Source organism: Strongylocentrotus purpuratus, unplaced genomic scaffold (genome assembly GCF_000002235.5).
Source record: "Strongylocentrotus purpuratus isolate Spur 01 unplaced genomic scaffold, Spur_5.0 spur5_scaffold_2, whole genome shotgun sequence".
In the NCBI taxonomy this organism is placed as follows: domain Eukaryota; kingdom Metazoa; phylum Echinodermata; class Echinoidea; order Camarodonta; family Strongylocentrotidae; genus Strongylocentrotus; species Strongylocentrotus purpuratus.
In genome coordinates this window covers 18,064,876-18,092,824 of record NW_022145605.1, presented here as the reverse complement: position 1 = coordinate 18,092,824, position 27,949 = coordinate 18,064,876, and the positions used below count along the sequence as shown (strand labels likewise).

General features: G+C 39.9%; 3 protein-coding genes and 1 long non-coding RNA gene across 4 annotated transcripts; 3 read left to right on the top strand and 1 right to left on the bottom strand.

Moving 5' to 3' along the window:
- Positions 1-17: 17 nt before the first annotated feature.
- Positions 18-5,371, top strand: LOC105442158. Its single transcript, XM_030991095.1, has 2 exons — positions 18-448; positions 1,175-5,371. The coding sequence occupies exon 2, from the start codon at positions 2,768-2,770 to the stop codon at positions 5,369-5,371; it is 2,604 nt and encodes an 867-aa protein (XP_030846955.1). The 5' UTR covers positions 18-448; positions 1,175-2,767.
- A 57-nt stretch (positions 5,372-5,428) lies between these two features.
- LOC100888172 lies at positions 5,429-8,491 on the top strand. The gene has a single exon (XM_030991094.1). It carries the CDS (start codon positions 5,429-5,431, stop codon positions 8,489-8,491), a length of 3,063 nt encoding a protein of 1,020 aa, XP_030846954.1.
- A 249-nt stretch (positions 8,492-8,740) lies between these two features.
- On the top strand, positions 8,741-10,008 carry LOC115926712. Its single transcript, XR_004065228.1, has 2 exons — positions 8,741-9,171; positions 9,898-10,008. It is a non-coding gene; the product is annotated as an uncharacterized LOC115926712 (long non-coding RNA).
- LOC105444893 (zinc finger protein 271-like) lies at positions 9,458-26,665 on the bottom strand. The gene is made up of 4 exons (XM_030991866.1): positions 26,481-26,665; positions 17,131-18,071; positions 15,950-16,039; positions 9,458-12,900 (listed from the first exon to the last, which is right to left on the bottom strand). The coding sequence occupies exons 2-4, from the start codon at positions 17,963-17,965 to the stop codon at positions 10,427-10,429; spliced, it is 3,399 nt and encodes a 1,132-aa protein (XP_030847726.1). The 5' UTR covers positions 17,966-18,071; positions 26,481-26,665; the 3' UTR covers positions 9,458-10,426.
- Positions 26,666-27,949: the final 1,284 nt, after the last annotated feature.

Here is a 27,949-nt window from a genome sequence, read left to right as displayed (position 1 = left end):
GCATTGTTTGAGTTCCGCATCATCACTTGTGCCATTCTGGTTTGATCAAGCTATTCAATTGCCATGTTATTCGTGTTGTAGATTGCAAGTGTACCAATTTACATGCAAGAGGTGTATGGAGTGCTTGCTTAAAAATTTCCATATTATGGTCACATTATTTCACATGCACCACTTATGTAATACTAGTAAATGCATTTTCATATATATGTAAGTGTACTCATGCATGTGATTATGTTACGAGTGAAGGCAATTTTGGTGGGAGTGTAAAGGCACTTCATACACCGTGCGGTTGTAATTGTCTATTTGGCATTCCATAATTTTATCGTCTGCGAAGATTGTAATTTTTGGCCCAATACTGGGGCACGTTATGGCGATGGAAAAGGAATTGCATCGTTAATCGGCATATTATTTATGCCTGCCTGAGACTTTGGTAACAAGTGGCACAGTGGTAAGCATAAATAGAACTTTTAGGTTTAATTTCAAGAGAACTCGCTCAGTATGCATACAGCAATCAGTGTTATCCTACTGTAGAACTTCAATAGCTCGTGTATCAGATTGATGCATTGTACGCATAGTGTGCAGGTCTTTGTGTAGTACTATAATTATGAATATTTGTTTGTATGGAAATATACAGAAACTCTTAATCAGTATCGAATTTATTGTGTAATGATAACTCAACTAGATTAAACTCAAACCTCAGTCCTGAGGAAATAAGCACTCAAATACGCCAAAACTTGATATAAGATGGTTGACATTACATTTATTGCTCACATAACATTTTTGCAATTACATTGTCTATTTAAGCTGTTTTCGACACCCATTGTATACAGTTAAATACGTTTACAAATATTCCTTATTTGTAGGATATCAGTTTAGAGTTTATTTCTAATTTTCACAACACTTAGTGTATTAAATACTGGACAGTATTGCTATTATGATAATTTAAGTCCAATTACTTTAAATTGAAGTTAATTGTTATTCACCTTAGTATAATGTTTAGACTCATAATACAGTGGAACCTTATTATTAAAGGCACTGATGTGGCAGACTTTACCTATAACAATGTATCTTCTCTCGTCCCAAGTGCCTCGTTATAATGCAGTTGCACTGTAACATGCTTTGATATGATGATATACTTATGTTGGATTTTGTTCATTTGTTTGTTTGTTTATAGTTTTTACGGGAATCTAAGGAACAAAGTGAATCAGCAAGCCAAAGAGTCAGCTTTGACCATGATGAAGAGACTAGATTCAATAAAGCTGTTTTGACTATTGTTTACCCAGTATGAGAACACGTGCGAGCTTTCGTTTGTTTGTCGTCGTAGTCCGGGCAGGCACAGTAAAAACACTTCCAACGTAGCGTCAAAATGGCCTCATCATCATCAACAAGCCTGATTATCAAGATGGAGCCAATAAATAGACGCTAGACATTTGAGTTGAGTTCAACATGACATTTCAGCTGGATGAACCTACGAACATACATATGTAACTACGTTTGGCGACGAGCACAGGATATATGCTAGAGATCAGCTAGAATTGCACCATAACGCATGAATCTCAGAATCTGAGTGGATGTTGATGGATTTTGATTTGGATTGTGAAACGATGTTGTGATCCAGTCATTTCTCATATGTCTCAATAGTTCGAGGTATGTAGAGCTGTGTATGGACGCTATGCAGTTTGATCTACACTAATGTTACAGTTACAATGAATTATGGTTGCAATGCAGCAGTGTCATCGATTTATTATTGAGGTGTATTATGGACGCTAAGCTGGAATCGGCCACAATCGTTATTATACACTGTTATAAAATACGTGGCTTTACCATAATTTGCACCAGCAGTTGGCATGCAGCCATAATGTAACAGGACTAAAGCCCAGTGTAGATGTTAGCGGATCAGCCAAGCCCAAGTTCAAGACTATTCTGTGTCAGCCTCTCGTAGCAGCCCTAGCATAATTTATGAACTAGCCTAATCCAGCTGAAGTCCAGCTTGAACAACAGCCCGGGAATCGGCCCGGTCAAGCCATACAGCCCGGGAGCCAGCGTGGTTTAGTCTTGTACAGTCCAGGTCCAGCCAGGTTTGAACTTGAAGCATAAATCAAGCCAACAACATTGAATTTATAAATGAAACATTGGATCTGAACTTGATGAAATAAAAGTAGTTAGAACCAGAGCTATAATAGGCTCTGTGAAACTTCAAGACTCTTGATAACAAATTAACAGAGGTCAAGTAAAAGTTGAATTTTAATAACTATTTCATGTATAGTAGTCTATTGAAAAGTGTTTCCAATATGATTCTGCAAATACTGCATGTTTTGTTTGCAGGTAGCCAGCATTAGTTTTGTGCTCAAGTGACAAGAAAGTTAAAGGTGTAATTTCATTACAAAGTGATATTGACATCGCAGTTCAGAGTCAAGCAAGGAAGGAATATGTGGCGATGTTGAACTTTATCGCATGATCGCGTGGTCTGCATTCAAGCCCTTTTGATAAGCGAATTTTGAGGCGTGCGTAAAGGCTTTATTGGGAGATGTAAAATCAAATTACTATGGAGTATTTGTAATTGCATTAGCAAGAAGCATTTTAAGCGGTTTTACATTGATGAGGTTGGTAGGCTTAGCGCTGTAGCTTTGCTTAAATTGATGTTTGATTTCACTCTAGTTGCATGACAATTTAATTTGGTCAATTTGCTGTACAAGGTGCAAGTGCATGGTTTAGCATAAGAGGCCAGCTCCTTATTACACTTCTGTTGTGTCAAAGCCAATTAAACATGGCAGATTCAAGAAAGTCATCAAGGGAGAGGCAGCCCACGGAAAAAATGGCCGCTCTTCAGGCCTCTGAAGAATCAAAGACAGAGCGGAAGTTTTTCAAGATGTATGGCTCCCTTAAGGCCACAGTAAAGGCAGCTAGAACAATCATTAAGACAGAGACAGAAGAAGGTCCCATCAAACAACAGATATCCATACTGGAAGCTGGAGAGAGGGAATTGATGGAAACCTACGAGATTTTGAGGAGACACAAGGTCCCCATAAGAGAGGCCACCACGAGGATGGACCGTGCCAACGCAATGGTCGGAGATAGCCTCAACGCCTTGGAAGAAGTTCTGGGATCCCTAGAAGGTCCTTTTGACGCCGAGGATCGGAAGCAGATAGCGAAAGAATTCTTGAAACAAGAATATGCTTCATCGGTCTTCAGCTCAATTTTAAGCGAAATGGACCAAGGGGTTGAAACCAGCCAACTGCGTGGAGCCACACCAGTAATTGACATTGATAGCAATCCTGGACAGCCTGTAGAATCTCGTAACACACCATCACTTCTTCCTCAAGACAAAATGTACCCAGGAGTTGGAGTAAACCAACCACCTGAAGGTATTCAAGGGCAGTCAGCAGAACCTCCTGCCAAGACGTCATCTCCTTCCCCTCAAGATGAGATGGGCCCAGAGTTTAGAGTAGGCCAGCTACATGATAGTCTACCTGATTCGCATGTGGAACCTCGTGACAAGACACCACTACAGCCGCCTCAGACAACGTCGGTTGACGTCCAGGGCTTATGTAAGGCTTTAGCAGACATGTACCACACAAGACTTCCGATGCCAGTGCCACGCACCTTTAGTGGGGATCCGCTCGAGTTTGTAGAGTTCGACAAAGGTTTCAAGACTTTGATCGAAAACCGTGGCATACCACCAACAGAGATGCTGTATTATCTGAAGCAGTACCTGACTGGTCCGGCAAGGGAGGCCGTGGAAGGTTTCTTTTTCGGGGACTCCAAAGAGGCATATGATGGGGCATGGAGGTGCCTTCGACAGAGGTATGGTCATCCTTTTAATATCCAACAAGCGTTCCGGAAGAAGCTAAGTGCTTGGCCGAAGATATCCTCCAAAGATGCCATAGGTCTTCAGAAGTTTGCGGACTACTTAAAGTCTTGTGATGATGCTATGCCATATGTCACTGGCCTCCAGGTGCTAAACGACTGCTATGAGAATCAAAAGATGATAGCCAAACTTCCAGACTGGCTGATTAGTAGCTGGAATAGGGTGGTATCAAATGAGTTGGAAGGCGGCAGCTATCCTTCATTTTCTAAGTTTGTGAAATTTGTTGCTAAGGAGGCAAGGATAGCCAACAATCCCATTTCTTCTCTAGGTGCCCTGAAATCTGAGGACTCTCAAAGAGAATCAAGTCCCAAGACCTTCAAGATCAAGCGAGAAGCAAGAAATAAAGGATCTGCTTTGGCTGTCAACACCAAGGAAAGTGCCAAAGGCAAGAACATCCCAAACCAAGTCAAGAAGGCTCCAAAACCTTGCTGCCTGTGTAGTGAAACTGGACACAAGTCCGAGGACTGTGACAAGTTTTTGGCCAAGCCACTTTCTGAACGCAGGAAGTTTGTTCAAGAAAATCATGTATGCTTTGGTTGCTTACAGAAGGGGCATTTTTCTAAGGCATGTAAACAAAGGCTGAAGTGTAGTACATGTGGTAAGCGCCATCCCACGGCTCTTCATGAGGAAAACCCTACGATAAGAGAGGACGATGCGCACAAGAGTGAAGGAGCTTCTAAGGACAGGGCTACGTCTTGCCAAGTCCGTTCTGGAAAACAAGCTAGCACTTCGATGATTGTACCAGTGTGGGTCGCGGCAGAACAAGCACCATCGTCAGAGATTCTGACTTACGCCCTCCTGGATACCCAGAGTGATTCATCGTTCATTCTAGATGAAGTAGCGCAAGCCCTGAATGCTAAGCAGCAACCCATACGCTTAAAGTTATCTACTATGACTTCGTCATCGAACATTGATTGCAGCGTGACCTCAAGTATCTTAGTTAGAGGTATGATGTCGCCCTCCCAGCTCAAGATAGGAAAATGCTATACGCGTGACTTCATACCGACTGATAGAGAACACATCCCAAGCAGAAGTACTGCTGAGAAGTGGACTCATCTCCAAGATGTTGCAAGAGAGATGCCAGCACTTCAGAGATGCGAAGTCGGCCTACTGATAGGCTATAATTGCCCAAGAGCTCTGACACCAAGACAAGTAGTTACTGGTAGCGATGTAGAACCATTTGCTATTCGAACTGACCTCGGCTGGAGTATTGTTGGCTTTGCCGAAGAAGAGAATGCCATGGACTTCAGTAGCCAGTGTGGGAGGGTTTCTACTCGCGAGATACCATTTCCGAAGCCAAAGGAGATCATAGGGTTGCTTGAGGCAGATTTCGCAGAGGACAAATCGCCGGACAAAGCATGCTCTCAGAATGACCTACAATTCTTGAAACACCTTGAGACCAACATTGTACAATGCGAGGATGGTCATTTGCAGATGCCGCTGCCCTTCAAGACCCGGCCAAACCTTCCAAGCAACAAAAGGTTGGCAACCGTTCGATTCTAACACCTCCATCGAAAGCTTAAGAAGGACGAAGCATATAGAGACAACTATACAAGCTTCATGACAGATATCATAAATGGTGGCTTTGCAGAACAAGTAGAGACCAAGGCGCCGCCTGGAGAAACAAATTACATACCACATCATGGTGTGTATCATCCAATGAAGAAGAAGATGAGAATAGTGTTTGATTGTTCCGCGAAGTACGGCGGCACCTGCCTTAACGATCATCTGCTCAAGGGACCGGACATGATAAACTCATTGGTGGGAGTCCTTTGTCGGTTCAGGAAGCACAATGTAGCAGTGCTATGTGATGTTGAGAAGATGTTCTTTCAGTTTAGGGTCGCTGAGGATGACCGAGACCTCCTGCGCTTCCTGTGGTTCCAAGATAACGACATCAACAAGGAGCCAGTGGATTATCGCATGAACGTCCATCTTTTTGGTGCCGCTTCTTCGCCAGGTTGCGCCAATTATGGCTTAAAGTATCTGGCTAGACATTGCAGCAATGAATTTCCATTGGCATCTCGTTTCGTCGAGCGCAGCTTCTATGTGGATGATGGGCTGGTGAGTGTATCCAGTGAAGAGGAAGCCATTCAGTTGGCCAATGAAGCCAGACAACTTTGCAGCAAGGGTGGCTTACGTCTCCACAAGTTTGTTTCGAATTCTAAGGCAGTTCTGGAGAGTCTGCCAAAGTCTGAGCGTGCCAGTGATGTCACTGACTCAAACTTGGATTTTGAGGATCAAGTAGAGCGTGCTCTGGGGATAGTTTGGAATGTGGCCACGGATGCCTTTTGTTTCAGAATTTCCCTGAAAGAGAAACCAATGACACGGCGGGGAATTCTGTCCATAGTCGCATCCCTTTATGACCCTCTCGGATTTGTGGCTCCGGTCGTTCTCGATGGCAAGAGAATCCTTCAAGAAATGTGTCGTAGCGGGCTTGGGTGGGATGATCCAGTACCCGAGAACCTGCAATCAAGGTGGGAGCAATGGTGTAAGGAAATCCCGCAGCTAGAGGAGCTAAGAATACCTCGGTGTTATCATCCTGCCGAGTTTGGTGATCCTGTAACAGTGCAGCTACACCATTTCTCGGATGCCAGCAAGTCTGGTTATGGCCAATGCTCTTATTTGCATCTTGTTAACCAGAAAGGAGAAGTTCACTGTTGTCTGATCTTCGGCAAATCAAGGGTTGCGCCAACCAAGGTGGTTACAATTCCCAGGTTAGAGTTGACAGCGGCAGTTGTGTCAGCTAAGGCGCACTCTATGTTGAAAGAAGAGCTAGAGTATCATGATGCCGAAGATTTCTTCTGGACAGATTCCCAAGTAGTCCTGGGATACATCCACAATGATGCGCGGAGGTTCCACACGTTTGTTGCTAATCGAGTCCAGCTAATCAGAGATAGGACTTCTCCCGACCAATGGCATTATGTCTCGACTGATCAGAACCCTGCTGACCATGCTTCCAGAGGATTGAGCGTAAGTCAGCTGGGTAGCACAAATTGGTTCCAAGGACCAAGCTTCCTCTGGGAGAAAGACTTTGCAGTAGGAAGTATCTCTCCGACACTCGCCGTTGGGGATCCGGAAGTGAGAGCAACCAACCTATCGACAACTACTCATTCGGAACCGTTGAACCTCCTCTCGCGCCTTACCAGGATCTCTAGTTGGAAGATGATGATCAAGGTATTGGCTCGTCTACGGATGGTAGTGAAGGGAGCAAGACAAGGTTCCTTAGTTCGTGAGAGAAAGGACGCAGAGCTGTTCATTCTGCGGTTAGTTCAACAGGAAGCTTACCCTGAAGAAATCAAGGCTCTGACGTCGGACAAGACCGTTAAAACGACAAGTACCATCCATGACCTTGACCCAATAATCCTTGATGGGATCATGCGAGTGAAGGGCAGACTTGGCGAACTATCGACAGAAGTGGCTCACCCTGTTATCCTGCCCAAGCGTAGCCCTATCACTCGGGCGATTATCCGCCACTTCCATGAGGACATCAAACATCAGGGTCGAGGAATGACGCAGAATCACCTGAGAGCCAATGGATTCTGGATTGTAAACGGATCTAAAGTCGTTGCAGAGGTATTGCGAAAGTGTGTGTCATGCAGACGTCTTCGTAGGCCTCAAGAAGAGCAGAAAATGGCAAACTTGCCAAGAGATCGAGTAGAACCTTCGGCTCCTTTCACGAATGTGGGTATGGATTGTTTCGGTCCTTTCTTTGTAAGGAGAGGTCGTTCTGATATTAAGCGATATGGGCTTATATTCACATGTCTCTGTTCAAGAGGTATCCACATTGAGATGCTCGACGACATGACTACCGACGCATTCATCAATGCTCTCCGCTGTTTCATAGCAATTAGGGGAGCTGTCCGACAGATTAGGTGCGACCAAGGCAGTAACTTCGTAGGAGCAAGAAACGAGCTCCAATCTGCATTGAGAGAGATGACTTCAGACCAAGTGAATACGTACCTTGCAGACCAGCAATGTGAATTTGTCTTCAACGCCCCTCACTCAAGTCACGCAGGTGGCGTGTGGGAAAGACAGATTCGAACCGTCAGAAGTGTCTTAAGGGCTACCATAGACCTGTGTCCAGGAAGACTCACAGACTCCGCTCTTCGTACCTTGTTTTACGAAGCCATGGCAATCGTCAATAGCCGACCGTTAACAGTGACCAATATGAATGACCCAAGTGCGGATGCACCTCTCATGCCAAACCACCTCCTTACTCTGAAGAGGACGGTTCCATTGCCCCCTCCTGGGCAATTTGTGAAGGAGGATGTGTACACGCGTAAAGCCTGGAGAAGGGTTCAGTTCTTACTGGAACAGTTCTGGTCAAGATGGCGGAAAGAGTACTTGTTGGGACTTCAAAGACGACAGAAATGGACGATGCCCAGACGGAATTTACAAGTGGGAGACATTGTATTGCTCACTGACGATGAAGCTCCGCGTATGAAATTGCCAATTGCGATGGTCGCAGAAGCCACTCCTGATGAAGATGGTCTGGTCAGACGGGTACAGGTGCGCGTTGGAACGAAAGACCTTGACAACAAAGGTCGTCCAAACAAGAAGCTTGCCGAATACTGGAGGCCGGTTCAGAAGCTCGTACTGCTTCTGGAAAAGGTACCTCCATAGAGCAGGTATGTATGTACACTTGAGATTGTTTGGAGCGGGTACAAATGTTTGACCTTGCATTTGCACATGTACTTCGTTTTCTGGTACAGTTTAAAAATTTAGGACTCAAATTCTGATCTTGTTTGCTGCGAATTTTAGATACACAGCGCTTAAATATTGTCGCAACCTTTAAACTTGCCTTACAACCTTTGCAGTGTGTGTTATAATCTTTTACAGCACATGTTATAAACGTGCATTGTTTGAGTTCCGCATCATCACTTGTGCCATTCTGGTTTGATCAAGCTATTCAATTGCCATGTTATTCGTGTTGTAGATTGCAAGTGTACCAATTTACATGCAAGAGGTGTATGGAGTGCTTGCTTAAAAATTTCCATATTATGGTCACATTATTTCACATGCACCACTTATGTAATACTAGTAAATGCATTTTCATATATATGTAAGTGTACTCATGCATGTGATTATGTTACCAGTGAAGGCAATTTTGGTGGGAGTGTAAAGGCACTTCATACACCGTGCGGTTGTAATTGTCTATTTGGCATTCCATAATTTTATCGTCTGCGAAGATTGTAATTTTTGGCCCAATACTGGGGCACGTTATGGCGATGGAAAAGGAATTGCATCGTTAATCGGCATATTATTTATGCCTGCCTGAGACTTTGGTAACAAGTGGCACAGTGGTAAGCATAAATAGAACTTTTAGGTTTAATTTCAAGAGAACTCGCTCAGTATGCATACAGCAATCAGTGTTATCCTACTGTAGAACTTCAATAGCTCGTGTATCAGATTGATGCATTGTACGCATAGTGTGCAGGTCTTTGTGTAGTACTATAATTATGAATATTTGTTTGTATGGAAATATACAGAAACTCTTAATCAGTATCGAATTTATTGTGTAATGATAACTCAACTAGATTAAACTCAAACCTCAGTCCTGAGGAAATAAGCACTCAAATACGCCAAAACTTGATATAAGATGGTTGACATTACATTTATTGCTCACATAACATTTTTGCAATTACATTGTCTATTTAAGCTGTTTTCGACACCCATTGTATACAGTTAAATACGTTTACAAATATTCCTTATTTGTAGGATATCAGTTTAGAGTTTATTTCTAATTTTCACAACACTTAGTGTATTAAATACTGGACAGTATTGCTATTATGATAATTTAAGTCCAATTACTTTAAATTGAAGTTAATTGTTATTCACCTTAGTATAATGTTTAGACTCATAATACAGTGGAACCTTATTATTAAAGGCACTGATGTGGCAGACTTTACCTATAACAATGTATCTTCTCTCGTCCCAAGTGCCTCGTTATAATGCAGTTGCACTGTAACATGCTTTGATATGATGATATACTTATGTTGGATTTTGTTCATTTGTTTGTTTGTTTATAGTTTTTACGGGAATCTAAGGAACAAAGTGAATCAGCAAGCCAAAGAGTCAGCTTTGACCATGATGAAGAGACTAGATTCAATAAAGCTGTTTTGACTATTGTTTACCCAGTATGAGAACACGTGCGAGCTTTCGTTTGTTTGTCGTCGTAGTCCGGGCAGGCACAATATGGCTTTTCTCCTGTATGTGTTCGGAGATGACGTTTAAGATTATTTTTCAGAGAAAATCCTTTCTTACAATAGCAACATTCATATGGCTTTTCTCCTGTTTGTGTTAGAAGGTGTCGGTGAGACTTATTTTCTGAGAATACCCTTTATTGCAGTGTGAACATTCATATGGCTTTTCTCCTGTGTGTGTTAGGTGTTGGGTGATACTTCTTTTCTCAGAAAACCCTTTCTTACAGTTTGAACATTCATATGGCTTTTCTCCTCTGTGTGTTCGGAGATGACGTTTAAGAGTACTTTTCAGAGAAAACCTTTTCGTGCAGTGTGAACATTCATATGGCTTTTCTCCTGTGTGTGTTTGTAGGTGTCAGGTAAGAGTACTTTTCAGAGAAAACATTTTCTTGCAGTGTGAACATTCATATGGCTTTTCTCCTGTGTGTGTTAGGAGGTGTTGGGTGATACTTCTTTTCAGAGAAAACCCTTTCTTACAGTTTGAACATTCATATGGCTTTTCTCCTGTGTGTGTTCGGAGATGACGTTTAAGAGTACTTTTCAGAGAAAACCTTTTCGTGCAGTGTGAACATTCATATGGCTTTTCTCCAGTGTGTGTTAGGAGGTGTTGGGTGAGATTGCTTTTCTTAGAAAACCTTTTCTTGCAGTATGAACATTCATATGGCTTTTCTCCTCTGTGTGTTAGGAGGTGTTGGGTGAGACTTATTTTCTCAGAAAACCCTTTCTTACAGTTTGAACATTCATATGGCTTTTCTCCTCTGTGTGTTAGGAGGTGTTGGGTGATACTTCTTTTCTGAGAAAACCCTTTCTTACAGTTTGAACATTCATATGGCTTTTCTCCTGTGTGTGTTCGGAGATGACGTTTAAGAGTACTTTTCAGAGAAAACCTTTTCGTGCAGTGTGAACATTCATATGGCTTTTCTCCAGTGTGTGTTAGGAGGTGTTGGGTGAGATTGCTTTTCTTAGAAAACCTTTTCTTGCAATATGAACATTCATATGGCTTTTCTCCTGTGTGTGTTAGGAGGTGTTGGGCGAGACTTATTTTCTCAGAAAACCCTTTCTTACAGTTTGAACATTCATATGGCTTTTCTCCTGTGTGTGTTAGGAGGTGTTGGGTGAGACTTCTTTTCTCAGAAAACCCTTTATTACAGTGCGAACATTCATGGGGCTTTTCTCCTGTATGTGATAGTTTATGACGATTGAGTACACTTTTCTGTGAAAATCCTTTCTTACAATAGCAACATTCATATGGCTTTTCTCCTGTATGTATTAGTATATGTTGATTGAGTACACTTTTCTGAGAGAATCCTTTCTTACAATAGCAACATTCATATGGCTTTACTCCTGTGTGTGTTCGGAGATGAAGATTGAGTTCATTTTTTTGTGAAAATCCTTTCTTACAATAGCAACATTCATATGGCTTTTCTCCTGTATGTATTAGTTTATGACGATTGAGTACACTTTTCTGAGAGAATCCTTTCTTACAATAGCAACATTCATATGGCTTTTCTCCTGTATGTGTTAGTATATGACGATTGAGATCATATTTCCGTAAAAATCCTTTCTTACAATAGCAACATTCATATGGCTTTTCTCCTGCATGTGTTAGTAGATGACAATTGAGGAGGCTTTTCCGAGAGAATCCTTTCTTACAGTAAGAACATTCATGTGGCTTTTCTCCTGTATGTATTAGTATATGTTGATTGAGTGCACTTTTCCGTGAAAATCCTCTCTTACAATAGCAACATATATACGGCTTTTCTCCTGTGTGTGTTAGGAGGTGCTGGGTGAGACTTCTTTTCTCAGAAAATCCTTTCTTACAGTGTGAACATTCATATGGCTTTTCTCCTGTGTGTGTTAGGAGGTGCTGGGCGAGATGGCTTTTCCGAGTAAACCTTCTATTACAGTGTGAACATTCATATGGCTTTTCTCCTGTATGTGTTCTGAGATGACATTTAAGATTATTTTTCTTAGAAAATCTTTTCTTACAATAGCAACATTCATATGGCTTTTCTCCTCTGTGTGCTAGTAGATGACAATTGAGTACGCTCTTCTGAGAAAATCTTTTTTCACAATAGCAACATTCATATGGCTTTTCTCCTGTGTGTGTTAGGAGGTGTTGGTTGAGATTTCCTTTGTTAGAAAACCTTTTCTTGCAGTGTGAACATTCATACGGCTTTTCTCCTGTGTGTGTTAGTATATGACGATTGAGTGCACTTTTCTTAGGAAACCCTTTCTTACAATAGCAACACTCATATGGCATTTCTCCTGTATGTGTTAGGAGGTGCTGGGTGAGATAGCTTTTCTGAGAAAACCCTTTATTACAGTGTGAACATTCATATGGCTTTTCTCCTGTATGTGTTCTGAGATGACATTTAAGATTATTTTTCTTAGAAAATCTTTTCTTACAATAGCAACATTCATATGGCTTTTCTCCTGTATGTGCTAGTATATGACAATTGAGTGTACTTTTCCGAGAAAATCCTTTCTTACAATAGCAACATTCATATGGCTTTTCTCCTGTATGTGTTAGTATATGACGATTGAGATCATTTTTCCGTAAAAATCCTTTCTTACAATAGCAACATTCATATGGCTTTTCTCCTGCATGTGATTTCAAGTGGAGAAGGGGGTGACTGGCCTGACATGATCTCTTACTGCAACATGGACATTGATGTAGCTTTTCTCCAAAATGTATCCTCAGATGAATGTCGAGTTGATCTTTTGTGGAAAACACCTTGCCGCAATGTGAGCAAAGATGAGATTTACCTCCACTGTTGATTGACTCTCCACGTTCTACCGTCTCTTGTTCGTTGTTAACAATATCACCTGGTGGCGAGAAAGAGAAAGCTCATGTCATCGACACCACAGATATAGTGTTAGAAATTACATGAGTGTCCTGTCACTTCAAATTGAGAAAGAAGTTTTTGGATTATTTTCTGAACTTGAGAAAGATGAATATGCCAAAATGGGTTCAAGCATGTAGGCCGTCTAATTGGTCAAATGACACCACATGACCATGCATCTTTGTTTCCAATCATGCCTACCATGCAATAAAAGTTCCCATCAAATTCTTGGACTACCATCTGGTTCCATCTACTTTTTAAATAATTATATTAGGGACATATCACATACATGTAATTGCCTACTAAGATTTCATAATAATACACAATATTTCAGAGGTGTTTTTTATTTTATTTGTAGTGGTCACCCCTAAATCGGTTACGGTAAGTGGATGCAAAATAGACAAAAGACAAATGGTGATTGGCAAGATGCACTTTTTTGTCTTATTACTTGTTTGGAAAGAGTGGGCTAACGGACATGCTACAAGCTTAGCTATAAAGATGCCTGAAGTCTGACAATGAATGAGTTAAAATCTGCATGAACTGAATTATATCAAAGGAAGCAGATTACAGTGATAGGTCCTGATCCAGGGTTGGCATATTTCCCGCTTCGGAGGCTTATTTCCCGGATGCTGGGAAATAAGCGGTATTTACCGCTTTTTACCGGGAAATATATTTTTTCACTCACTTGTTCATAGGGATTGTTCAATTTTGAACATAATAACAATCTTGGTGAGTATGGTTGCTCTGGTATGCACTATTTGTGTGTGTGTGTGTTTGTCCGTTATTATGAAATGCTGGAAAAAATACAGCAAAAAGATCCCAAATATACACCTAATCTAGATATGATGTTCTTCATTAAAGATATTTTATTGAATGAAAAGAAGTGTGAAATCATGGTTATTACATCAAATTGTTAACGAAGGTCATTTGATAAAATCAATATCCAGATAAACGGAATCCCTCTAAAAACTGTTAAGACAATGAAGTATCTAGGAGTTATTTTAAAGAAGAAAATGAATTGGCAAGATCAAGTCACACACGTAAAGAAAAAAAACGTTATCCAGTATATATTGTTCAAAACGTGCGAGACCATATATTTCGCAAGATACAGTCGTAATATTATATAAAACCCTTGTGCAACCTCATTTTGATTATTGTTTGGCATTATTATAACTTTATGCTTGTTATTTTATTTGATGCAATAGTTTGTTATTTAATTTTTGTATTTAATGCATGTATGTCATCTTTAAGTAGTTTTCCTATGTATTTACTGATGTGTAATTGAGATCTGTTTTATGCTTTTTACACGAACTTGCTGAAAAGCAGTCTTTTTAGACTGATGTGAGTTTACCGTGAATAAATCAATTCAATTCAATTCAATGTCCCTTTTGCAGCCAACATCAAATTCTGTACAACTTTGCAGGAATAACGAATATGTCATGTATGTCCTATCTGTGAAATTTAAACGTTAGCTGTGTCCTAATATTCAAATTATGCAAGGAAACCCTTTTACTTGCTAGAATTCAATGTCAAACACTATTGAGTGACTGACTGCCTTTTTTTCTTCTTTGATAATTAACATCAATAAAATGAGCTGTAAAGGTCTAAGGGTACATGAGCATTTGTCTACATCAATAACCCACTTCTTGAAAGGGCCAAAATTAAACTGATTGAATCTTTGCACAGCATAAAACGTACGACCATTCGGTACAATCACTTACTGGCTCTATAGCTCTTAAGTCGATTCGACAACTAATAGTTGTTATTTTCCCACTTAAAGACATTTCAAGCCCCCCTTTTTTTAGGGAAGTTCTAATTTAGTATAATCTTTCAAATGCCGTTGTAATTTAACCTTTTCATTTTTTGGGACTGCAAACTGGACATAGTATCTTTAATTCAGTTGTTAATTACCATATTCATGAATACCTATTATTTAGCATATGAACAAAATGCCATGTGCTTCAAAAACCATGTGCAATATTTTCGGTTGTTGAGGCTAAAAACAAGTAAAATTATTAATAAATAGAGAATTAAAAATCATATTTCCTGTTTTTTACAAATTTACCAGACGCGCATCTTATTTACTGGATGGTATTTACCAGTATTTACCGCCGGTAAGACCTAAAATAAAACCTTGTTGTATTGCCCCCTGCGACAAACCCAAAAATCTGAAAATCTACGGTCGGCATTTTAAAAAAGTTTATTTTTTAAACCGTTTTATAGATTTTTTAACAATTATTGAATAAAATAACATGTATTTTGTTTGTTTAAATGGGATATAAATGCATAAAATCAAATTATTCCAAAATTCTCACTCGTGCAAACCATGGATAATTATGAGATGAATAAGATTAAATGTATTAAAGCACTAAAATAAATGAGAAATATCAGCCAAAAGAGGGCGGGGAAAAAAGAAGAAAAAACAACAATAACATTCAAATCTGAAAAATATAGGCCCAAACGGAAGGTGACAAAAAAAAAAAGTTAAAAAAAAAAAAAAGCTTTTTCGACCGACTGACCGACCGACCCATGTTTTGGCAACCAAAGGCCAATACAACAAGTTTTTATTTGAGGCCTAATTACCGCCACCGGTATTTATCGCCCAACCCTGGCCTGATCAGACCTCATTGCTAAAGATAATGATAACCACTGCAATAAATTGCTCCCAAATCGTTCTGTTATGAAAGTGGAAAATGTATTTGAACTTTGTTGCAGATGTAAGTCAGACATTGATGTATATGCTAATGAGCCTGCCTCGACTATTTTATCTTGCTATTGGGATTGCTCGGCCAATGATTCTTTTTGAAGCAAGCAGAAACGATAACATCTGTAACCTAATAATTGCACTTCTTTGAAGTGATGCAGTGACAACAGTGTTTGACTGACACAACTAACAATTCTTTTCTGTGAAAATTGGGGAGGTCTTACCACTAAATACATCTTGCAATATGCACATGCTTTATCGTTTATTCGTTATCGGTATGGTCTGACCAGGCCTTTAAAAACCTCATTGTACTATAGATTAAACCTACCTTCTGATGTAGGTTGTTCAGATTCCTCGTCTCCATCAGTACTTGACACAGGATTATGGGTTGTACTATCCACTTCATGATTGATTCTACCTGAAATAAATCATTAGTGTCGGATTATTTAAAATCAGTCTTTCTTTATTAAATGTTAGTGCAGTCCTTCAAGTTCGATCTGTACATGTACAAGGAGATTACAGCAAACAAAACACATTCATTGGTCCATTTCTACACTTACAAATACAGCTGTCACACCCTCAATGGAAAATATTTAGTAAGTTTAAAATTGCTGTTAAGGCGATTTATTAGGTATCTTTAGTATTCTGCATTCGGATGATCTGCGATGCACAATCACTTTTGTGTTTAATAGCTGATAATGTAGATACTGTATACCACTTAAATGTCAAGGGACTAGAGACTGCTAGAAGATTTGTGTTGGAAAACTAGACAAGTGAATATGAATTATTCACATTGACTGTATCTTGATACATATCATCAGGTAAATTCCCATCATTTTTAGCATCACTTGACAGAATGCTTCAAGATAGCCCAAGGGGCCTTGCATGGTCATGTCCTACAAATGACGGACATTTGGTATTGTGGTTTGTAGATTTGAAGTACCTTGCGCACTAGGTAATGCGGAGCCATTTATCACGTGAGCCGCAAAGCCACGCCCTCGCCATGATTCAGGCTACTTCATGCATCATGCATTTTGCAGCGTTTTACACGATCCCACATCTTCACCTCAGCTATTCATATTGTACGAAGGCGCGGCATGAATTTGTGAAACATTCATAGCGCTGTGTCCATTGACGTGGGGGCAAGCTAGCTGAGCGTGGCGTGACATGCATAGACGAACTTGGTATCTAGTATTTGTCACTGTACTGATCATTGAGCGATCACGAGTGCAAGATTTGTTGGCAAAAGTTCGAGTTCAGAGACGCCTACAACGTGTTTGTTCAATTTTAAATTATGACAGATTGTTTTTAAGTGTGTGTGTACGTATTTTTGGAGTTCTGTTTTAAGCCTCTTTTCATGAACATGATTATGTATGTCTTTATCAAAACGATTACCGTAAACGAAACCACCCATATCAAGTTAACAGTTAAACGTTTAACAAAAGAAACCTTAATGACTCAGGCATACTTTGTACACAGGTTTTACTGAAATATCAATTCAAGTAATACCTTCTAGACTTGATGGAACACCTTCCTCTTCACTTTCTTCTGTAAATTCTTGCTTGATGTTGGTTTTGAGGGCTAACTGATTAATTTCCTCTCCAACGGTTGAAAAGGCCTCTGGTTCTTCCTTGATGAGAACTTCTATGACTGACGGAATGAATTCATTCATGAGTGACAGGTAATGAACGGCATTGCTATCAACCTCTTGCTTGATGAGAACTCCTTCAACAAATTGAATAGTTTCTGTTGAGCTCCTATTTGGAGTTGGCAATGTATGTAAGGTCCAACTCTCTGCTTTTTGCATGTGTTCTGGGACTGATGGGGCAGTTTCATCTACACTCTGTTCAGTATGTCGCAAAGATTTGGAGGTCTTACTTTCCATTTCTTGCTTGTTAGTATGTCCTAGGGTTGTTTCTATGCACATATCTATAGAATGCAGTGAACTCAAGGTCCTACTCTGAACTTCTTGCTTGACATTATCTTCTGGGACTGACTGAACACCTTCTGCTGCAATCTGATCCATTGTTCTGAGAGGATTTGATGCCCCTCTGGGCCCTCTCTCTGCTACTTGCTTGATCATATCTTCTGGGACTGACTGAACACCTGCTGCGCTCCTATCCGTTGTTCTGAGAGGATTTAATACCCCTCTCTCTGCTACTTGCTTGATCATATCTTCTGGGACTGACTGAAAACCTTCTGCTGCACTCCTATCCATTGTTCTGAGAGGATTTAATGCCCCTCTCTCTGCTACTTGCTTGATCATATCTTCTGGGACTAAATGGACACTTTCTGCTACACTTCTATATGTGGTTTGGTGATGATCAAGTGTCCCTCTCTTCATTTCTTGCTTGACTTCTGGGAATGACTGAACAGTCTCTGCTGCTCTCAGATCTGCAGGCTGCACTTCAAAGTCCTCACATCTACTTCTTGCTTTAAGCCTACATTCCCTAAAAATAGTGAGAAAACAAAGGTGTTTTACAGCATATATATTCTTGCAAATGGAGATAATTAAGCAATGCTTTCTTGTGAAAAATCAATCATACTCTGAGCACTACCAATATATTGAAAATGTATAGTAGTAGAACGTAGTGGAAGAAGTAGTAGAAGTAGTAGTAGTAGTAGTAAAAGTAGTAGAAGTAGTAGTAGAAGTAGAAGTAGTAGTAGTAGTAGTAGAAGAAGTAGAAGTAGTAGTAGTAGTAGTAAAAGTAGTAGTAGTACAATTAGTAATAGTAGTAGTAGTAGTAGAAGTAGTAGTAAAAGTAGTAGTAGTACCAGGGAGGTGTTTTAGATGGAGAATCCGTCTCGAAAGAATTTCCCGAGGGAAAGATATTCAAGATTAACTTGGCTTAACAACAAGTAATGCAACCCTCTTCAGCCATCAAATCCATCAACAGCCGCCCGTATCAGACCACAGATGCCCTCTGGCGATCCAAATGTTACGAAGTGTTACGCAACGCCGTCTGCTTCCCTAAGCTCTCCAAACACTTGGTCGTAAAAAAAAGGCTTTGAAGCCATGCGAATCACCGAAAAAATGATGTCATATTTATTGAAGATGTATATAGCTATAACATATAAAATACAGAATCGACAACGTATGGCACGATGCAACCTTCTATTGGTTATCAAATGCTTTCGCTGTGCTCGGATAACTCTACTGAAGACTTAGCCATCTGAACCAGCGAATTCGACCAAGGAAATCGTGAGTTAGAGTGAATGCAAGTTTCTCATCATCATCGCGTTCTCTTCTAATTATTGACATTTTCCGAAAGTTTCCGAAATTTTTACATAGCTAGGAAGGTAGTCCATAAGTTTATATCTTAAAATAACTAAATGAAATTGTGTTATATATTTGCGCATTTGGTTTAATGAGGGTTAGAAGTTGTCAATTCATCACCACTTTTCACCCCGAGTACGGGCCGGCGACGCTAAAGCCGCCGTGCTCGCTGGGCTGTACATGCTGGATGTTGTTGGTGGAAACACACATAGCTGCAGCTGCATTACTAACCTGGCCGTGTATTAAAAGTTGTGCTATTGATTCTCAACATTTCAAACACCACTGTACAAAACTCAACTGATTTCATTCAAAGGCAGTACTTTAGTGAAAATTGATGACACCTAAAGAGCATTAAAATACAATTTGTTCAACTTTCCGATGTTAGAAAGAATAATTTAAAAATTGAAATTGTGAGTATACTGTCAAACTTGCCGATCAACCGCATCGGAATGAATATGTGCATTTGTATGTTGTGAGTGTATTGACTATTCATGTATTCAAATGCTGCCTATTTACATGTACTGCAGTGCTAGTAGTCAATACGCATTAGTATCAACTATCTATGCTTTGCTGGAGTGGCCTACACATATCGCATTCACGATGAAACCGTACATTCTGGTTCGCTGCAACGAATAAGATTTTCCGTTGATGTAATTTCATACGTGCATAACTTGTATTGGTCTCTAAATTCCCATACACCAGGCTCAAGAATCAAATCTTCCTCAAAATCAGTCAGAAAGTCTAAATCGTCGCCTACCAAAATACTCTTCCCTACTGTACGCCGCTATTTTTGTTGGTCAGGTAGCAGCCGATGTGTATTTCCAACAATGCATTTCGCAAGCCCTATGTCACTCAGTTTCGGGAGTGAGATTTACGAGCTGTGCGGTCCGGGTGGGGGATTGAGGGGATTATGATAGGGGGAAAAAAGACTCTCGGTGCAGCGGAGTGCTTCAAAGGGCCCTCTTATAGGTGCGGAATCCATTTAACTCACATACCCTGGTAGTAAAATTAGTAGTAGTTAGTAGTAGTAGTAGTAGTAGTAGTAGTGTTTTACCAGGGACATACACAGGTACACACAAAAAAAAAAAAAAAAAGTTTAAATTTATGCCCCTCCACCTAGCGCAATGCCTGGCAATGTCTCCCAGCTCAGTAATCTGTGTGTTGACTTACCACTTGGAAACTAGAACAACACTTAAATTTTCATCTTGGTTGAAAGTAATTTTTCTAATAGATCTCAATATGTAGTTTATAAGTTCCTCCAATTTTTCTTCTATTCATATTCATATTTATATTTATTTCATTTCCAACAGAAAGGTAAACAAAGATATTACTTTCTTTTTTTTCATACATAATTCATTTTTTCAGGAAACTATACAAATAAAGTTTGCACATAATAAAATTATTACAAGAAATTCTTAATTTCTAAGGAAATGGGGGGGGGGGGGCGGTCCACTAAAAAGCAGAGCTTGTAGTTTGTGGATCCCCCAGAAAAAAAATATAATTGTTTCAAATTTTCAAGACTTAGAAAGCACAAGACAATATTACAACACAACAGACAACCACGAAAAGAACAAGGAGAAATAAAACAAATAACAAGGAAAAGGGAAAGGGGGAAGAAGAAAGAAAGAAGCAGGGCAAATCATGACCGGAAAAAAGGTAGTTATAATGTTAATTTTGGGAAGGTAAGATCATAAGACCAAATAAATATTAAAATTAATCGAGCAGATGATGAAGACCTAAATGAAATATTAAGATAATTACCAACTGTTATCAGATTATCACAGTAAGTAATACGCTAATACTCCGCGGGGGGCATGACGTCTCCGCGAGCCTTTGTATTCTATTGTTTTTTTAATGAGATCGCCGACCGAAGTTGGTGCAGCTATCTCCTCCTGAGCCCTCCCCTCGGGGTACCGGTGCCATCGTCCGCGGGAGAGTCTACTCTGTGGAATTGGCTATACTTCGCCCGAGGTCTTTCTCCGTGTCGACGTCCAGGGCGAAAACAGACGCGATATGCATAATGCATGATATGCGTGACGACAGAGATACCTCATGCATATTCAACATTACATCCGTATCAAAGAGACACACAACCGATGACCATCAACTCAGATTATGTTGCGTATCAAAGGGTCAAGATTACCCAGAGTAAAGCATCTTCCTATAAGATGTGCTTTGTAGTAGCTGCACAAGCCAGAGAGATACATGGGGCTTCCCGTCGACGTCCAAACTTAGAGACCCATTTCCATCATGATTGCAGCGATTTTTATATAGTTTTCGTGAATGGAGGTATGAAATCAAAGCTTATTTTGTGATTAATTCGGCCATGTTTACTGAATTTTGATTATCATTTTCATTGGACTGACAGTTCAGTCGCAGGCTGCCTTCAGTCAACACACATACAGTACACACAGTGTTGCTGCTGCGCTGCTGTCGGACTTTGGATGAGTGAGCTAGAGTCGAAGAGTATGGGGGGCCAAGCAGGCCAATATTCGTACAACTATACAACTACACATACGTCTATCCATCCATAGAAGAACCCGTCAACACGACAGCATGCGGGCCGAAGTGCCATAATTTTGTACAACTATACAGCTATAAAACTATACGACTCTACGTCTACTCAGCCAAAGGAGACTAATATTGTCTTATATCTACAGTAAATTACCAGAAAGCATTACATAAGGTTATGAATTGTACATTTACATATTAATAATTCAATATCAACCAGACAGAAGTATGTGACTTCATGCATTGCAAAACAGTCAGTTGCGTAATGAGTAAATTTTTTTTTTTTTTTTTTTTTTTGGGGGGGGGGGTGCAGAAAAAAAAATACATCACCATGCACCATTCCTACATGTTACATGCAGGCTGCAAAAAACGTGGGGGGGGGGGGGGGGGAGAGATCAGTTAGATCGCAGCGGGTTGAGTGTATATAGACGTGGGGTCCACAGGTTTCAAGGGGCCATAAACCCCCGAAAGCTCAGGGGTTATAGGTATTTAATTAGGGTCAGATGAGCATATTTTTAATTATAATACTTTATTTGTGACACTGGCAGTTCACTAATTGGTGTGGGGTCCATACGTAGATTTGCGTAGTGTTGCGTACCAGCTATGCTGGCCTATGTTACTATATGCTGAGCGACGCAAAGGGGTATGCAAGATGGACGCAAACAATTCAACATGTTTAATTTTTTTCGCGTACTTTCGGCTTAGAAACTTGACACAGAAAGTACGCCTTTTTACGCAACACTACGCTACTGTACGCCATGCCTACGCAACAGTGCGCTACCCTACGCCAGATCGACAAAGCAGTAAAAGCTTTCCACACAGTAAGCAACCATAAGCAAACCTGTACACCAGCCTACGCATTACCTACGCAGGGACTACAGTGAAGCAACATTTTTCCATTAATACGCAGGCTAATTTATGCGTAGTCGGTATGCCACACTACGCAACTCTACGCAGTTCCAGTGTGAAAGAGGCTCAAAGAATAACTAACGGTAGAGTTGGGTTTTTTATGAATGGCAAATAAAGTTCTTGGTGGTTTTAATTTAGAGAGTTTCTATATATCTATTTATACCCCTTGCCCCCCTCTAGAATCCCGCAGATTTCCGCGGGTCCTGCTAGTTCTTGTATATTACTATAAGATTTGAGCAAAAATGTTTTTAGATTTTTCTTGAAAGAATTTAGGGATGGACTTTTTTTAATACCTTCACTTAGAGAATTCCAAAATCTAGGACCATCATACATAAAAGACTTCTTCGCTAATAAAGTTCTAAAGAAAGGTAGGTGACCGTCTAGTTGGGTAATCATGAAATGACCAATTTAGGGGGAACATGGCATCAAATATATGTGGAAGGGTCTTTTTTTGAATACTTATACATAAATTGTCCTAAGTAAAGTAGATACAGGTCATTTGTTTTGAATAGTCTACCATTAACAAATAACAGGTCTGTGTGTGAGAGTGCAGCAGAATGGTAAATAATACGGAGAGACTTCTTTTGTAATAATAACAGTCTATTACTCTATTTAGAAGAGCTTGCTTGTGTGTTGCCCCAAGCAAGTATCCCATAATTCAGATATGGTAAAATTAAAGATGAATAAAGCATGAGTAGGGATGATGTCGGAAATGAAATTTAAGTTTGTTTATTATGCCAATATTCCGTGAAATGATCTTACATGTATTATCTATATGGTATTTCCACGAAAGTTTGTTATCAACAGTTATGCCTAAAAATTTAATGAATGAAACAACTTCCAAGGGGGTATCGTCAAAAATGATATTCTTGGGCAGTGTGTCAATAGAATTACTAAATAACATATATTTGTTTTTTGGGAGGTTAAGGGATAGTTTGTTTGCTTTTATCCATTGGGTGACTTTTACAAGTTCAGAATTTACAACATTGACTAGAGATTTTGGATTTCTATGGGAATAAAATAAATTAGAATCGTCTGCAAAAAGTATAAATGAAAGGACATCGGATGATTTACAACAGTCATTTATATAAATAATAAACAATAAAGGGCCCAACAAACTTCCCTGCGGTACTCCACAATTTATGTTTTGCATATTGGAAGTATGATCATTCAAGAATACATATTGTCTTCTATTGGATAAGTAACTCATGAACCACTTCAAGGCCTTCCCACGCACCCCATAATGAAGAAGTTTGAATAATAAGATGTCATGATTGATGGTGTCGAAGGCCTTGGAGGAGTCCAGGAAGATACCAACCAGGTGAGAGCAATTGTCTAAAGCACGCGCTACTTTGTCAATAAAGTTTAGGCATGTTCTGTATTTATTTTTCTCTAAATCCAAACTGAAAGTTGGAAAAAATACTATGAGTTTTTAAAAAGTAAACAGTTCTACGATAAACAACTTTTTCTAGAATTTTCTACAAGGAGGATAAAAAAGAGATTGGTCGATAATTACTGACATTCAAATTATCACCTTTTTTGTATAGGGGTATGACTTTTGCGATTTTCATATTATCTGGGACTTGTCCATTAATTAACTATAGATGAAGAATGTGTACTAAAGGATTTACAATTGAAGATATTACACCTTTTAGAATAAAATTATTAATATCATCATAGCCGGGACTCTTTTTGTTATTCAAATTAGATACAATATCAATGATATCTTCTTTAACTATAGGAGTGAGAAAAATAGTATTGGGTTGGGTGTGCCTAGGTAATCAGAGAAATGTTTGGCTGAAGGAGGAATACCTTCAGCCAATTTTGTCCCTATAGAGGAAAAAAAGTTGTTGAAAGTATTAGCTATGTTTTCAGGATCTTCGACAATATCATCATTATACCTAATTTTGTTAAATGGATAAATTCATTGCTTGTTTTAAAATCTTCCATGTGTTTTGAATATCATTCTTATATAAAGTTAACTGGTTCGTAAAGTAATTTTGTTTCGCTAATCGTATTGTTTTAGTTAAAATATTTTTATAACTGGTGTATCTAGCTTTTGCCTGTTCAGTACCTTTTATTTTACATTTATAGTACAAGTTATTTTTTCTGTTAATTGAACGTAAAAGTGATTTAGAAATCCATGGAAGTCTCAGTGATTTTTTGTAGGTAGTTCCTTTGTCTTGTCAGCGTACCACAAGGTTCTATCCTAGGTCCTCTACTGTTATTAATTTACATTAATGATCTTACACATTCTTCTAATTCTAAAAACGACATTGTTACTATTATTTGTGACAAGTTTGCTAGCACAAATCGGCGCCTTCAACTGCACCTCGCAGTTAAAAGAAAGTCCTTTCCCGCGGACTTGGCTTGACGGCGAGTCGGCAATTTTGTATTTTTTAAATTTTTTTTCTTGGCCCAAAAAAATAGGGGTGCATCTTATACACAGAGATTTACGGTAGTAGTGGTAGTAATAGTGGTAGTAGTAGTAGTAGTAGTGTTTTACACGGCATTAAAGCGAATACATAAGGAATCAGAAAAAGACACTAAACATGTAAAGATGAAAATAATGCAACCACTGGAATGCCAGGGACAGATTAAGTTATCCTACATAGTTATGTAACAACTGTGGCATAAAGCCTTCTGTCCCAGTTTCAGTGGATGTTAACATAAAATGATGATTAAGTACATAAAATACACAACATACATAAAGTTGGATGTCCTGACTTATTACAAGAACATGAAATATACAACCCTAATATCACATCATCCACAATTCCACATACTGTAGGTTGGATTCGAACCCAAAAACCTAGGTTTAAATGGATAGTTGAGTTCTGTTTTCAGACCGCAAATGCTTTCAAAGTGCATGATTATTACCAGTATTGCTTTTAATCTTATCTACGACATTTCTGGTGCCTTTTTAGAACCTAAAATTGCAATGAAGGTAATTTTAGACCACAAAATGTGTAAAATCTAGCCAATACGCTCATACCAATTACCTTACCTTACTAAACAAGCGCGAGTTAGATCTAGTAGTAGACCTACGGGTCAAATTTTGGATACGTTTCTGAACAAGCGTCGATTTTGGTATTGGCCTTCCTACTCATGATCTTTATGTGGACATTTAATTAAACTTCATTTTTCATGTTTTTGGTAGGTTTTAGTAGGGTAGCTCCACGCCGGAGTTACGGGTCAAATTATGGATAAGTTTCTGAACAAGCGCCTAACTCGCGCTTGTTTAGTAAGGTATCCAAACTATGACCTGTAACTCTGGCGTGGAGATACCCTACTAAAACATACCCAAAATGAAGTAAATATTCATTAAATGTCCAAATAAAGATCAGGAGTTAAAAGTTGTTATGTTTATTACCTGTTTCGTGTCAATTTTCTTGTTATTTTGGGGAAAACGATGATATCCAGACGCGTAGCCAGGGGGGGGGGGCGAAAGAGAAGGAAAAAAGTAAGAGGACGTAGGAAGAAAAAGGGTAAAGGAGTCGATAACGGTACAGCGGATCGTCTTCTTTCTTTAATAATTTAGTAAAACGTCAAAGCTACCGCGCTTCGCGCGGAAAGGGTGAAATTGAGTTCAAATTAAGGAGAACGGAAAAACGAATCGTCTTCTTTCTCTAATAATTTAATGAAACGTCAAAGCTTCCGCGCTTCGAAAGAGAGGGACTGAATACAGATAAGGATTAAGGGTCGGGAAAGGTACAACGAATCGTCTTCTTTTACTAAAAATACGTCAAAGCTTCCGCGCTATGCGCAGGAGGGCCGGACTGAATTCAGACAAGGATTATGAGTCGAGAAAGGTACAACGAATCGTCTTCTTTCAAAGCTTCCCCTCCCTGCACCCACCCCCCTAGGAAGCGCGCTACGCTCGCTCTTTAAGTAAAAATGAAATCCTGGCTACGCGCTTGTTAGTATACACTTTTTCACAGGTTTCACAGCAAACCGCTGTACAATTACAAGTGCATACTGCACGATGGTGGGTTGCGGGCGGGCGCGCGCCCACTCCAACTCCAGGAAGCTCAGACGCCTTCAACATCGGCGCGTCGGAGCTTCCTGGAGTTAGATCCACTCCAGCAAAGCATCAGAGTCATTGCTAACTCCAGGGAGCTCCGACGCGACGCCGAGTTACACAGAATCTATGTCTACTTACGTTCGTTCTTGGGCTTAATATGGAGGTTGCCATCAAATTCTTTAAGAAATTAATTTGGGAACATTTGAATGCGATCTCCTCTCAGGTTGTTCACGGATCCGAGATAATTTAACTCGGTATTATTCAGTATTTATCGTTCCTTGAAAACTGGCGACCATTGAGCCAACGACCAATAAGAGGAGGATAACCATCAATAATGGGTCCTATAGTGTCTCTAAATCGTACAATCAAAAAGGAAAAGGAGAATTTTGCACGTCTAGGCTGTCGGTATAACAACAATAGGAAATCTAATCTCTTACTAGTAAGAGATAATTAAGATTTGGATGTTTTTAAAACTATCTCATGACATTTTAACTAAATGAAACGAAATCGCATAGGGTGAAATATTTAAAAAACCATGGAGCAAAGCGACAGAGCGACCAAGCGGGGGTATGTCTTTGCATTTGCAATTTTAGAACCACGTTATAGGCGTATTTTCAGGCACTTCCTTGTGAAATATGACGTAAAATTGATTTCCTCTACCCCCTCCAAGAGTAGGGATCTTTTGCAATTTGAGAACCACATTAATTTGGCGCATTAATGTCCACCGGCACTTCCTGGAAAAAAGCGAGACTTTCTCATTGGTTAGAAGCCTTAGAGAAAAGTGATCTGTCACGTCGCGAGACGTTGTATATGCTTTGTTGCTGCACATTATTCACAAAGACGGTGGTTAGGTACTTCACCATGGCCTACTTGCAAAAATTATCTCGAGTTTTTAAACCGTGTTGCAGTTGGGTGTGATGGTCTGAATATTCATTAATGTTCAGATTTGTGAGGTCGCAGTGCGAGAAATTACATCTCACAAAGAGGGGGGAAATCCCAACCATGATGGGGTTTATAAGCGCATTCTCATAACGAAAGACTGAAAAGAGCAAACAATTTTGTGTGTGTGTCTTAAAATTTGAACATTTGGCCGATAGATATTTCGTTTCGTTGGGGGGGGGGGGGGGGTAAGGTCAGCTTATTGGGTCACCCAAAACAAACACATAAAACAAGCCCATCTATCTCCCTAACCCGCCCCTCTCTCTCTCTCCCTAACCCATCCTCTCCCCCTCTCTCTTTCCCTAACCCACCCTTATCCACCCTCTCTCCTCCCCTAACCCACCTCTCTCTCCCTAACCCACCCCGCTCTCTCTCTTTCCCTAACCCACCCTCTCCCTCTCTATCTCTTATCCACCCTCTCCCCCTAACCCACCCCTCTCTGTCTCCCAAACCAACTCCTATCTCTCTGTCTCTTTCCCTAACCCACCTCTCTCTCCCTCTGTCTCTCCGTCTGTCTCTCTCTCCCTTACCCCCTCTCTCTCTCCCTTACCCCCTCTCTCTCTCTCTCTCTCTCTCTCTGTGACTTACTTATCCCCAACTCACAATTTACATTTGTACATACTGTTAGTGTAAAAATAAAGGATATTTATTTCATAAAACGGAGAAGG